Here is a 14,401-nt window from a genome sequence, read left to right as displayed (position 1 = left end):
GAACCTAGTCATTAAAATCCTGGATTTATGCTGTTTAAAAACTATTGTACATATTATACATATAATTATCAGTGACCTAGATTCAGATAAATTTAATAAGTTGATATAAAATATGGATGCAAGTATCTGTGAGTTAAAAATATACTGTATAGTAGGGGCTTTGCATTCACAAGCTTACAGAATATTATAGACCTACTAACTCAGATTTCTAAGGAGAACAAATCATCTTGATGAATCCATACGAAAAGTGATCTTCAAAATATTCTGCTGAGAGGTGTGGATGTGGCTTTGGCTGGGACAACCCACACCGAGCTAGGCTTCCTGCTGGGATCCTAGCTCCCTGTCCAACTGCCGAGTGGTGGGCAAATACTAGGTTTATGGGTTTTGCCTGCTGGCCACTCAGTGGCGAGCTCTGGGGTCTTGGGGGTCTGGAATTACTGCCAAGGGACATCCATGGATTAAGGTACAGTATGTATAGGTAAGGAATGATTCCTGAGGGACACTCAATGACAGGGTCACTGTACTTGCAGGTAAGCGAGGGGACTGAGACCTGGTGGTTTGTAGGGAAGAGACTAGAAGATCTGTATTGATCTTTATTGGTCAGACTCATGCACCAGCTCACATGGGAATCTGAAGTTGGGCTTGTGAGCATGTAACATTTCTGACCATCATATGCTGGTCCATGAGAAGGCTATGGCTGGGGGCCTGTCTAACAGGACCATAACCCAGTTACCTGACTGAATGTACTATAATGTCATCACATTATACAGTGCCATGAAACTAACCAGCACACAAGAGAACCAGGTGCAGTGGTAGATTCTGTGGGGGATACATGGACCAAACCCTGTGGAAATACAAGTCCCACTGGTTTGCTCAAAAGTTGGAGTGGTGATGGGCTGAGCTAGGTATGATCATGTAACCTGCCAGTACTCACAGGTACAAGGACCAAGAATAGTCTGGGTGGATCCGGGTTATAGCACCCATTTGTGCAAGTTAAAATAGGGTGTAGGGCGGGCTGGGTTGCAACATTCACCAGCTCGTACTATGCCTAGGTGGAGGAGCAAGAGCCAAGCATCCACAGGCATACATGAGATCTGGGTCTGGGAGTGGCCTAAGTGGGGGAACTTGGGAAACTCCCCTAGTGGGTCATAGTTCCTGTAAGTGAGCCCATGGTCCAGGCCTGGGATTCGGGCAGGCTGGGCAAGGTAGCTCCAACTGTTGGCTAATCTGTTGGTTGGTTTTGGCAGGGGTTAGACTGGGCATTGCTGAGCAAACCTTAGCTCATCAGCAAGTGCAGAAACCAGTGCAGGTCATGCTGGGCTAGGCTGTCACACCTTACAATCTGCATGAGCCAGGGATGGGAGCAGACTGAGCAGGGCCAGGTTGCAGCACCCACCAGTGAGAGTTGGGATTGGGTACAGGCTGGATCAGGCAAGGCTACAGCATCCGGAGGCAAAATCCAATACAGGTGAGGGGCTGTGCCAAGCTGGGTCAGAGCAACCACTGGCACGCATGATATCTAACTGGGAAAAGGCCTGGTTTAGGAGCTAAGGGAATGCCCTGGCTGGACTGTGGTTCCCACTGTTGAGTGTGAAGGCCAGAGTTGGGCTGCTGTCTAGTCTGGGAGGGCTGCAGTGTTCCTCAGCACAAATGTGAGCTGGGCCTGGGGTACACCACACTGGGCTCAACTCCAGCACCTACTGGTGCTTGTGAGAACGAGTGTAGGTATAGGACTGGCCAGGCTAGATCTCACTCAGCCCATGCTGAGCCATGTGTGAGCTGTGTCTGTGTGTGGACCAGGCTTTGCTGGTCTGTAGCACCCAACAGTGAAAACCAGAATGGGTGAAGGCCAGTCAGGAAAGGCCACTGTTTCTGCGAGGACAGGAAGTGGACTAAGTGGGACTGGCCCATGACCCCACTGGTGTGCATGAGATTTGGCACTGGGAGAGGTTCTGATGGAGGAGCTTGGGGAACTCCTCTATTGGGATGCAATCACTACAGGTGAGTACAAGAACCATGATAGGGAGCAGCCTGGATGAGGCCAAGGAACAATAACCACTGGCATATATTTGGTTCAGATTGGGGGCAAACCAAGCTGGGCCAGTTCATACCACCTGCTGTGAATCTGAGCACAAGAATGAAGTATGGGTTGGGCCAGGTTGGGTCACAACACTAGCCAGTTCCCTTGAGGGCCAGGACTGGGGGCCTCTTGGGCTGTGCTAGGCTGTAGCCCCCACCAGTGTGAGTTTTAATTGGGAGTTAGCCGGGCCCTGCTAGGCTACACCTCCCACTGGCAAATGTGGAGGAGAGGCAGACTAGGCTAGACTAGGCTGCAGCACCAAACTAGCACATGTGAGACTCAGTGGGGGGTGGGTGTGGGGATGATGGTAGGGAGGTTTCATGGGGCTCTCCTGCTGGACCACCACTCCCACTGGAGTGATGAGTTGGGATGGGGGCAGACAAAGCCGGGCAGGTTACAACACCTGTTGGCCTCATGTGGGCTGGATAAGGGGAAAGTCAGGCTGAGTTGACTGCTCTACTGGTGCATCAATAAGCCAAGTGAGTGTGGGTTGGTTGGACTTGGTCGCATCAGCTGACAGATGCTGTCATGGGGGTAAATTCTGTCAAGTTCAGTGTCAAGGTTCAGGAGTGATCGTGGGCACAGTAGGGAAATAGTGGGCACCTTGCTCTTGGGTTGCCGCTCCAACTGGTTAGCATGAGAACCAGGACTGGGACAGGCGTGGCTAGACAGAGAGTGGCACCTGCTGGCAGGTGTGTGGGCTGGATAGTGGTTGGGTTGAACTAAACTTCAATGCCCAATGACATGTATTAAAGCTGAGTGGGATGTGGGACGGAATGGACCAGTCTGCTGGTCCATACTGGCAAACATGGGAACCAGGGCAGGGGGTGGGCCTGATGGGGGTTATTGCTGGTTACTCTGACTAGGCTGTAGCTCTCACTGGTTTGTTTGAAGGCCAAGTGTGTGGTGGGCAGGATCGGGCTGGGCTGCAATACCTATTGGTTGTGTAGACGACAGGGCTAGAGGCAGAACTGAACCAGCAATTGCAACCACCAGCCTGTGCATGAGCTGAGTGGGGGAACAGACTGTGCCAGATCCTGTATTGGCAAGCACAGACAAGAAGCAGATCTGGAATCACCTCAGATGAAGTTTCTTTGGGGATCCCCTGACTGAATCACTAGACTCAGAACCCCAGCTGTGGAGAGAATTGCAGGTTCCATGGTCTGACCCTGAGTGCATGTGTCAGAGCTGGGCCTCCTCAGTGGCTTAGACGGAGTAGTGGACAGCATATCCAGGTGCACATGAAGCATATAGTAACCTATCATTGGAGCCTGCAGAAGACATTTGGTACCACAAAAAAGGATGGAGGACAGAACAAACCAGTCAACTGCTCCAGCCAAGTGTTGGCAGTGAATAACTGGGCAAAAGGAGAGTCCAAGTTGGACTATGTCAGCCAGTGAATTGTGGAGAGATTTCATCGTGCGTGAAGTGGTGAGATCGGCAGTAATTCAGAACTGTTGAACTATCAAAACTTCATGAGAAGGACCCTCAGAGCATGACCTACATCGGGGAACCTGGGGTGGTGTCGGCTGGCTGCCCTCCATCCCAGGGTACTGAGGCATTTTGGAGGCTGGGTGTGGCTTCCATCCTTCTCTCTCCCTTTTCTGCAGATACAGGAAGGAAAAAAAAAAGAGGATGTGGAAATGATGATCTCACCCACCCTCCTGTTGCCCTTGACCCTAATCATTAATCAACTATGTAAAAATGATCAAAAAAAATAATAATTTGGAAAAGACATGATTTACAGAAAATAAATTCACATGGATCAGAAGTAAAAACCTTCTTTGTCTTAACAACACACTCTGAAAATAAGAACTGGACTTTCTATTTGGGTAATTTGATGTAAACTAGAATAGGATTTGGTTTATATCTCTACCATGGATTGTTTCTATTGAAACACAAAAGATTTGAGTGGTAATCTTTTGATGTCAGAGTTTCCACAGTTAAAAAATGAGATATGAGTTAATGATAAGTACCTATTTCATCTGACTATTGTGGCAAACAATAGTAATTTGAATTATTCATTTATTTATTTGAAAGTTTTTTGGATAAGGAGAAATAAGTCTTCCATCTTTTTTTTCACTGTTCAAATGGCCACATGGCAGGGTCTGAACCAGGCAGAAACCATGAGTCTGGAGCTTCATCTGGGTTTCCCACATGAGTGGAAGCACCCAAGCACTTGAGCCATCTTTCACTGCTTTTCTCAGGCCATTAGCAGGAAGTTGGATCAGCAGTGTAACAACTTGGAATCAACCTGGTGCCCATGTGGGATGCAGGTGTTGCAAGCACCAGCTCTATTGATTCTTTTTTTTTTTTTTTTTTTTTTTTGGATTTGGATAACCTGTACTTTTTTTCTTTTTCTTTTTTTAATTTCGTTTTATTATTTGACACAGTTTCATAAGCTCTGGGATTCCCCAACCGCTCTCCATTCCCTGCCCCCATGGTGGATTCCTCCACCTTATTGCAGTATTACACTTCAAATCCAGTCATGATTCTTTCATTGCAAGCATGTACCAAGCATAAAGTCCAGCATCTCATTGTCCAGATAAATTCAACAGTTTCTTGGGGAGACCATCTCTGGTCTGAAGGCAGAGCTGGCAGAATATCATTCCGTCCAATTAAAAGCCACAACATATCATCAACAACAATTTACAACCTTATGGAGTTAATTGACCCGGTATTGAGTGACCCATATGTTAGAAAATGCAAGTTCTTAACAACATCCTGTGACTACTTCATTGACATCTCAATTTTAGTTTATACAAGCCGGCTTCATGATGAAATGTATTTTGAATGTATCAAAGCAGTTCTAATACCTAAATAATTGGTGTAAAAAAGAAAGAGGAATTAAAGGAAAAAGAAAGGCAAGAAAATGAAAAGCAATGAAAATCGATGCAGAAGGCAGTAGAAAAGTAAATGATTGTTGACCGTGTCTAGTTTATTGCACATCTCAGTGTACAACATCTTTTATAGACATACCATACTCTTTCATAGACTATTTTGGAACCCCGATAAAGGCAAAGCTTCCTTTAATACAGACCATACTTCTTAGTTCATATGAGTATGTATTACTAGCCAGAGCACTTAAATCTGGAGTATGTGAAGTAATATTACTGTCTTTCAATGTATAAAGCATTTTCCAAGATAAAATAAACCATAGAAACCAAGCATCGATGCCCTCAATCTTATGCAAATATGAAACATATTCTGTATCTTTTCACTCTGGACTGTGACGTTAATTCAGTGGTCATCATACACGCACACATATACACATATATATGCATTCATATATACACATAAGTCAAGTATATGTAATAAATATATGTACTTTTTTAGAATATGCAAAATGTAGATATTTCGGTGCATGTAATATATGAAGGTGGAAATAAGAGGGAGAAGGATTTTTAAAGATGAATAATATAGGGCATAATAAACAGAAAACTAGCAAACCAGAGAAATCTTTTCTTTCACATAATTTCCTCATTATCTCAAGTATTTTATAAACTAGTTTTTAGTAGTAGTGTATAGTTTTATTAAAATAGCTGAAATATTTGTTTGAACTATTGAAATGACAGCAATTATAATTAAATAGAAGAGTTTCTTCAAGAAGTAATTTTATCAGGAAATATCTGTTTAAAATTTTAATAAATAAAAGGGCTCAAGAAAATTAATTTTCATAATCAGTTTGTAGCAAAGTAGTCCCATTGTCAAATAGAAACAGGCATTTGTTTCCCTGTTTAGAAGGAGAAATGCATGGACAGCCTAGTGCTTCTGGTTGTGTATGGGAATATTCCCTTTCATGTTTTATCATGTCTGAAACAGTTCCTTTCCAGGTGTTTGCAGTAATGAGATGCTAACTAAATAGGCATGTCGCGGTTGTGTCACAATGAGAAATTTGCAAGATAAGGTTAACTTACATTATAGATGGCAATGATGAAAGACAATGGAAGAGAAAATAGGTCTGGTGATAAAATGCAGTGTCAGTGGTAATTTAAAAATATGTTCCTCTCACGGCATCCTGAATTTGATATTAGATCACAGAACACAATAACAAGGTACACATGACATTTTTAGCTGTGAATTCAGGTAGGGAAGTTTTTTATTTTAAGGTACTATGGATTTCATGTGGCTGTAGGGTGAACTCCCAAGAGGTATTTTAAAGCTGTAAGTGGAATTGTCTGCTTATTTTACGAGAGTCCTAAATCTTGAAAATTAAGTGTATAAAATTTCTGTGGTCCACTAGGCTTCATGTTAAAGCCCAGAATTCATTTGATTTCTGGTAACTTGGAACTTTGTCTGGAAAACTTTGGAATGACCCGGTTATTATGTGCTTGTCCTGATTTTTGAGTCTTCCTCAATGAAGTCACAATATTTAGTTACATGACCGGGGTGCTCCTAAACTCTGCTTTTCATCAGAAGAACAAATTCAGAAAGCTTGCTCTGATACTGTGGAACTTATAATTCCTCTTGTGAAGATCTTTGTGTACTAACGTGTGAAGATAGCAAAAGTTTTCTCACATTATACACTGAATTTTTGGGTATACGATGCATCAAATGCATAGCTATTCATTTCATATTTCTTTACTTACAAATAGATTTTCTGGTTCATTTACCAGAAGTTGTCTAGAGACATTTCTGTGGCATTGAGAAAATTCTGATTAATATTTTACATATGAATTGTAGAAAAATACATTTATACTGTTTGTCTAGTCTTGGCGATATCCATGTTTGAATCATTGATAGCACTTCGTGTAGTACATCATACTGATTGTACCTCATAGCACGAAGCTGTAATTTAATCAAGCATCTTTTCTTTCTTTTTTTTTTTTCTTTCGAGATTTGGGATGCTTTACATTATAGAAGCATACAAATCAGCCCAGAAATCCAATGCAAGGTGGTTCCAGAGATGAAGATTGCAGGACTAATAGTTATTTTTAAGGTTCAAATGCTGGAATGACAAAATGCAAAATTTCAGGTTAAGATTCCCAGGAGATAAGCCATAAACCTGTCTGCTTGTTCAGGGGATTGTGCTATCCCTTAATTGATAACCTTATTGATTATTAATAAGTGTACACTAGTTATTATTTCCCAAAGAAAAAGAAGGTTCTTACAGATTGGTTACAAAACAGTTACCCACAGCAGGAATAAACTCATGTGATAGCTACAGACAGATACTGCTGCTTAGGATGTGGTTAGGAAGGCAGCCTCCCGTGTTGGAGTACCTGGGTTCACTCTTGGGTGCAGTTTTCAGGCTCCTGCTGCTGTGGACACTGGGAGACAGATGATGGCTCAAGTTCTTTGGTTCCCGTGACTAGGGCAGAAGACTTGATTGAATTTCAGCTCCAAGTTTTGGCCACAGAGGGAGGAACAAGCAAAGGGAGCTTGTTTGTCATTTTCAGTGTGTATCTGGATCTGAAATAAATTGATTCATAAACACCAAAACCTTAAAGTGTTGTTCGAATTGCCATGGAAATTTGGATTATGTGTTGGTTTTGTATCATATACAAGTATTCAAATATTTCCATGTATTGTACTTGAGAAGTATTTTATAAAGTTTGAAATGGATAAAATCATTCAATTTTTAGATTTTAAAGTTGCTTTATGTTCATATCTATATTACACTGATATCTATCAGTATATCTTATTAAAATATTTTATGAGTTTAGAGACAATATTTTAAAAATCTAAAAAGAACAACACCTTATTGGCATTATGAAATTTGCTGTGATTTTTAAAAATGTTATTATAATGGCTACATAGTCTCTGTGGTATAAAACTAAGTATAAATAAGCTAGATGGGACCAAGATTATTCTAAACAGTCCCTGTGAGGATCAGCTTTTGCACATGCTTTAATAACATGATCAAAATTCACAAATGGATCAATTTGGAGAGAAGACAAGAAAGTGTTAAGTTTATCTGTATTTATTTCAATCCTTTTTATGACCTCAAAGTATAATTTAGACTTTCTCCAGGAACCCAAATTGACTACTTCTCACCATAGTTTACTCTCAGAATATGTACTTGCTAGTCAATAAACTTTCAAAAGCAAATTCATCAAAATGGTTCATAGATAGATTTATAGTCTTTGAAAGTTCCTGTAGAATAGCTGAAACCAGATTATCGCTGTAACCTAGAAGAGTATTTGATGAAGACAAAGTATTTTGTGGACTCAAACATTTTCTAAAGCTGCCTGTCAATTCTTCATGTCTGACATAGGACAATGTGGACAGCACAGACTTAACTTTCCTGTTACTGCTTAAAATTCAATTTGGATAAAATAATGATTGTCATATTTCTTACATGAATTTGGCTAAATCCGTATTTGATTTCCTAGGGATCCTTACAATGCAATTGAAGCTATAGATCCAGAGAAACTGAATGTCTTCCGGACTGTCAGAGAAATAACAGGTAATCTTTATAAGTGTAATCATGATATTAGGAATTATGCAAATTTGTGTGTTCTCTTGAAAGCAATATGTGATATTGAATTGAACAATCCATTTTAAAGCAAAGTCTAGTTTGTAAAATCGGATATAATTGTAAAAGTGTATATACTACTCTTTAACTTTGGTGCAGATTTTGAAAGCTAATGGAATTGCAAAATCAAATATCTTTATAATTTTGATGCTGCTATTTTTGCAGCTATGAGCTGACCCTTTAACATATTTTTGTTGCTATTTTTAAGATTCATTAATATACTTATCTATTTACTTACTTATTAAAAAGGTGCTGTTACAGAGAGAAAGAGAGGGAGAGACATGAAGAGATGTCATCTTCCAACTGCTGGTCTGCTGCCCGAACACCCATAGTGGTTGGGGCTGGACCAAGCCAAAGTCAAGATCTTAAAATCCCAACTGAGTCTTCAGTGTGGGTAGCAGCGGCGCAAGCACTTCTCCTGTTTTCCCATGCTTTCCAAGGTGCAGTAGCAGGCAGCTGGATCAGAAGTTGCATAGACAGGGCATGAACCCGCACTCGTCGGAGATGCTGGTGTTGCATGTGACAATTTAATATGATTACAACACCAGCCTTAGTAAAGCCATGCTTATTATGTTTGCTTTTACACAAGCAGCACTGTTGAGCATGGGTAACATTAATTGATTACTCTTTAGATGGCCATACCCCCGGCTAAAGCCAGCATCGAGAATCCAGCAGATGCTATCTCCAAGTCTCCCGCATGCGTAGCAAGGATTCAAGCACCCAGGTCATCTTCCACTGCTTCTCCCAGGCTATGACCATGGAGCTCAGTGGGAACAGTGACAGGAGCCAGTGCCCTTATGAGGTGCTAGTATTGCAGGCAGTGATCAACGCACTAAGACGCAAGGCCAGTCATGTGCTCATTGTTTTTATACCAACTGTTATTGAATACTGTGGCCCAGAAATTATAGCATCTAATCCTTGAAGGATGTAATGGATTGCTTTAAAAAACAGTATGTTCACTGTCCTTTTCTTATTTTCTGCTGCTCAGCATGTTTTTATCTTATTTCAAGGATAATCACCACCATTACTACTAATGATGACGTTCTGATTTATTGTTCCTGTCCTTATGACTTGCAGGCTTCTTGAACATACAGTCATGGCCACCAAACATGACTGACTTCAGTGTTTTCTCCAACTTGGTCACCATTGGTGGAAGAGTGCTCTATAGGTGGGTGTGTATGTTAAAAACAGCAAAACTCCTATGCTCAAGTACATTATGTAAAAATTTTAGTCTTAATGATTTACAGATTTTGAGATAAGCAAGTTTGTGTTGTTAATTACAAAGATAAACTTAATGAAGCTATCCCTGATAATGATGTGAAATAGAATATTTATTTTTATCTTTGAACTGCTTCTCAATTACCATAATAGTGTTCTGCAGGTATAGAATGGATGATGTAGATCAGAAAACTGAACTTTATTTATTGATTGTGTGTTATCATAGTAGAAGGTAGCTTTGAGTGGTTTGGTAATGGCTTAGTAGTATATGATATAGTTTTCTACTGGGAGACTCTGTTTTTGCTTCTGATGGTATAATTTAGCAAAATTCGTAGGGTTGATATTTCTGAAATTAATCCACAACTGTCCATGCCATACTGACCAATAGATGGACAAAAATAGAGCAGACAAAAATACTGTCTAAAATCTTAACACCTCATATGAAGCTCATATGATGAAAACCTACCTTTTTTATTTCAACTAAGCCATTCCTTTTTAGGGTTATCTCCTACTTAATCTTCATAAAGATCTTATCTCTGAAAGTTGTAGAAGTCAATTTATGCGAATGTTCATCCTACGTATTATCTAGTCTTAATAGAAAATCTGATTTTTCAGTACTATAAAATTTAGGATTGCGAAGGAAGGGATGAGTAGATATTGTAGTGTTAAGTATCTGGGCAGATAGAAATATCATCAATATTTATAACTTTAGGAAATGGACATTCTCCTTTTAAGAAATCAATCATTTTTTAAACTATATAATATGTAAAGAAAAAACATTCTGAGTGCACATGTATTAATTCCGTCACCATTTATGCTGTGGTAGCATTCTTCTTGCATCATAGCCAGAAATTCTTTATTATTGTTCCATTCTTTGCTTTCCCCTTTTCTCTTAGCGGCCTCTCCCTGCTTATCCTCAAGCAACAGGGCATCACCTCTCTACAGTTTCAGTCTCTGAAGGAAATCAGTGCTGGAAACATCTATATCACTGACAACAGCAACCTGTGTTACTATCATACCATTAATTGGACAACCCTGTTCAGCACAATCAACCAACGCATAGTGATCCGCGACAACAGGAAAGCTGAAAATTGTAGTAAGTACATTACCTGAACACTTGACACTTTGAAATTTTTTGCCATTTTACAGTAGACCAAGCGGTTAAAAATAACAGAAGACAGAATCACTGCTCTGTTAACTTAATCATTGAAAAAAATATATATATACATAGATATAATTTTTATATTTTTTATTTATTTGAGAGGTATAGCAAAAAAAAAAGAAAGAGAGCTGGAGGGAGGGAGAGAAAAAGAGGGAGAAGCATTCTTCCATCTGTTGGTACACTCTCTCAACACAAATTGCTCAAGTGATCAAGGTTCAGCCAAACTGAAGGTAGGAACCAGGAGATTCGTCCAGGTGTCACGTGTGGGTACAGAGTCCCAAGCACTTGGGGCGTCTACCACTGCTTTCCCAAGCACAATACTAGCAAGCTGGATCAGACCTGGGACTCAACAATGGGGCCCCACATGAGTTATGTCCACAGGCTTCACCTGTTACAACACGCTGTCCCATTAAGCCAACCTCTATATAGGAAGGTAGTTATAACTACCAACATCCTATAAAGTAATTTAAAAATCTTTCTTTTAACAACAAATTGCATATTTAAAAAAACCTCTTGCGGGCCCGGCGGCATGGTCTAGCAGCTAAAGTCCTCGCCTTGAAAGCCCCGGGATCCCATATGGGCACCAGTTCTAATCCCAGCAGCTCCACTTCCCATCCAGCTCCCTGCTTGTGGCCTGGGAAAGCAGTTGAGGACGGCCCAAAGCTTTGGGACCCTGCACCCGCGTGGGAGACCCGGAAGAGGTTCCTGGTTCCTGGCATCGGATCGGTGTGCACCGGCCTGTTGCAGCTCACTTGGGGAGTGAATCATCGGACGAAAGATCTTCCTCTCTGTCTCTCCTCCTCTCTGTATATCCGGCTTTCCAATATTAATAAAATCTTAAAAAAAAAAAAAAAACCTCTTGCATAATCCTGGAAACCTTAGAAGATTTACATACAGCAGGCAGAGGTGGAACCTGAGCGCATAAATGCTTAATAATCATCAAGGTCCAATTAAATCCCATCAAGGTGGGAAACTCAAACTTTCTGGATCAAATCTATGTTTTCTATCAGGTTTCTGTGCAATTGGAGCATGGAGTAACAGCACAGTTTAGACATTTGGATGTGACAGGAAAAATGGGATTGTGTTTTGTCTGAAATATGTGAGAAATAGTGTTCAGATAGTACTTGAGAATTTCTGTTAAAGTAGAATGCTCATTTTATCGATATCTTCTACAGGCATATCATAATTTTTCTTCTCTTTTGCTATTTACTGTTCTACTTCATCACTTCATTTTCACACTAAAGCAAATAGTTTTTTCATAGATATTTGATTATGACATAGCTGTTAAGCACGTTGAGATTCCAATGATTTGTGCTTAATTCTTCAATGCAAAAGCATTAACCTCATACAGTTTAGTAAAAACATTTCTGTCCAATAAGTGTCTGAACTGTGCATTTAGCTGTCTATTTTATTTATTGTAATTGCCAAATGAAAAGACTCAGAATTCAAATAATCTGTAACTTCTTATCCTTCTTGTGGATGTGATGTGTCAGTTGTTTTTAGAAGACAGATTTTTAAAGGAAGGTGTTGCGCTCCGTATCAGAACAATCATCTGAAATGATTTACTGATATCCTGCTTTGCTCCAGAAAGAGCTGAAAGGCAGCTCTGATGAAAAGTTTTCATAAAATGTCACATGTGATTTGTGTTGAAATCATGTATTTTATAGTTGGTTTTGTTACTTAAAAATATATTCCAGAGGAAGAGCTGTTGTAATGGGAGCTTCCTGCTTGAAGTGAATGTTAAGTTCTTACAGATTTCTCTATTCAACACAGAATCTGAAAATTTAAACCCTAATTATGTTTCAGAACATGCATGGTCATGTGGAATAGAACTCTTCTTTTCATGTGGACTGGATCATTTCTTTGGCGTTCTGCATTGCCATTGATTGAGACAATGTATGCTCTGTCCACGTTCCTGTATGTGTGTGTAGATGCCCTCACAAAGGAAGTGATTCGCAGCAGGAAAACAGTGTTCCCCAGTGCTGATTTATCAATGTGATCTTAAATCAGGATTATGCTTTTTTCTTTCACTGCCTTCAAAAACACACTAACAAGCCAGATAACACAGCGTACCACTCATTTTCAAACAGAAGGCATCAACTGTAAAGATTTTATTAAACAAAAAAACTAAGAAAATATTAGAAAAAAAATATTTGTCTCTGACACACTGATAAATCCTATAAGCCTACTAATTTCTTTTATCTTTTTGGTATTTCACAAAAAAACAGTTGAGAAGATGAAAACCCAGAACAAAATCGAATATAAAAAAGAGATGGGGAAAAGCAGAGATCAAATACTTGTTATTTAATGTCATTAAACTCTTCAAAAATCAATCAGCAATAATGATAACAAAAAGTTAAAATGTAAGATATTTGAAGCCCTGCACTAGGAGGCCTCTTGGACTGGATTTAGGTCCTTTTCAGATCATAAACTATTACCTTGTTCTGCATTCTTGGTGTTTAATTTGCAGTTAGGGAAAGAGATGAAGCAGTTAGAAGAAATACAGTTTTGTCATGCTATGGTATACAACTGAGCCTATCATCCCTGATTTTTTAACATTGCAGAATAAATATGTTTTGTATGAAATCCATTTATCAAAATTTGGACTTCAGTCTTGCAGCATTTTGAATACATGAAATTCACAAATGCCTGCACTCTCAGAAATGTGATTACCCTATAAACCTCAGAGATGGCACTACTGCTGTTTATAGTGAATTTAAAGTGGTTTTTCACTTACGATTAAAGCGTTCTTATCATCCATACCACGAGCTGGAATAGGAAAGCGTATATGCTTCATTTTAAATGTACTAGTAATATTGCACGCTTAGTATTCTCTTTATACACATGAAGAATAAAGAGGTGTATATGCAATCGGGCTACAACTCTTGATCACATTGGGGATGAAGAATTCAAGTAAATATATATACACACACATAATGCACTTGCATGTAGATATATGTAGTACACACACATCTCACCAACACATACATGCACATGAACATCATAAAATACTTTGTCTTATATTTGGAATTTGCTTTCTTAGGTTACAAGGAGCAGCACCTCTCTATCTAGGAACAGTGGTATCTGGCGTTTAGTATGGTTTAAAACAACAGGGTAATAAAATAAAAACTTCACCTTGTCTTTTATGGGTGATGAGGTTTGAGCAAGCTTACTCTTTTAAGTAAAAAAAAATTCAAAGCAGACTTTGCATTGAAGCGACTGAGATTGATAGAAAGTTGACACGAAAAGTTAGAAGAATTTCTAACTCTTTTTATAATTACACAAAAGGAAAATAATAGGTGGAAGATATTTTAGGATGTGTTTATTATAGTACTTGGAAATTCTTAAATAATTTTTTCCTACATTTCCAACACTGATGCTAGATATGCAGATGTAAGCAGCATCCCTACAGTTGGAGGGAAGGAAGGAAAGAGAGAGAGAGATGTAGACACACCTTCCACCT

At 39.6% G+C, this 14,401-nt stretch overlaps 1 protein-coding gene across 4 annotated transcripts in view; it reads left to right on the top strand.

Moving 5' to 3' along the window:
- The window catches only part of ERBB4 (erb-b2 receptor tyrosine kinase 4), a 1,037,128-nt gene that overhangs the window by 736,411 nt on the left and 286,316 nt on the right, over nucleotides 1-14,401 (top strand). For all 4 annotated transcript variants that reach the window (XM_058664956.1, XM_058664954.1, XM_058664957.1 and 1 more), the window contains exons 10-12: nucleotides 8,416-8,489; nucleotides 9,636-9,726; nucleotides 10,673-10,872. In XM_058664956.1, the coding sequence (XP_058520939.1) occupies nucleotides 8,416-8,489; nucleotides 9,636-9,726; nucleotides 10,673-10,872 (365 nt within the window). The remainder of the gene's footprint in view (nucleotides 1-8,415; nucleotides 8,490-9,635; nucleotides 9,727-10,672; nucleotides 10,873-14,401) is intronic.

Source organism: Ochotona princeps, chromosome 5 (assembly GCF_030435755.1).
Source record: "Ochotona princeps isolate mOchPri1 chromosome 5, mOchPri1.hap1, whole genome shotgun sequence".
In the NCBI taxonomy this organism is placed as follows: Eukaryota; Metazoa; Chordata; class Mammalia; order Lagomorpha; family Ochotonidae; genus Ochotona; species Ochotona princeps.
Note: the sequence above shows the minus strand (reverse complement) of the source record. Positions and strands in the feature narration are given on the sequence as shown.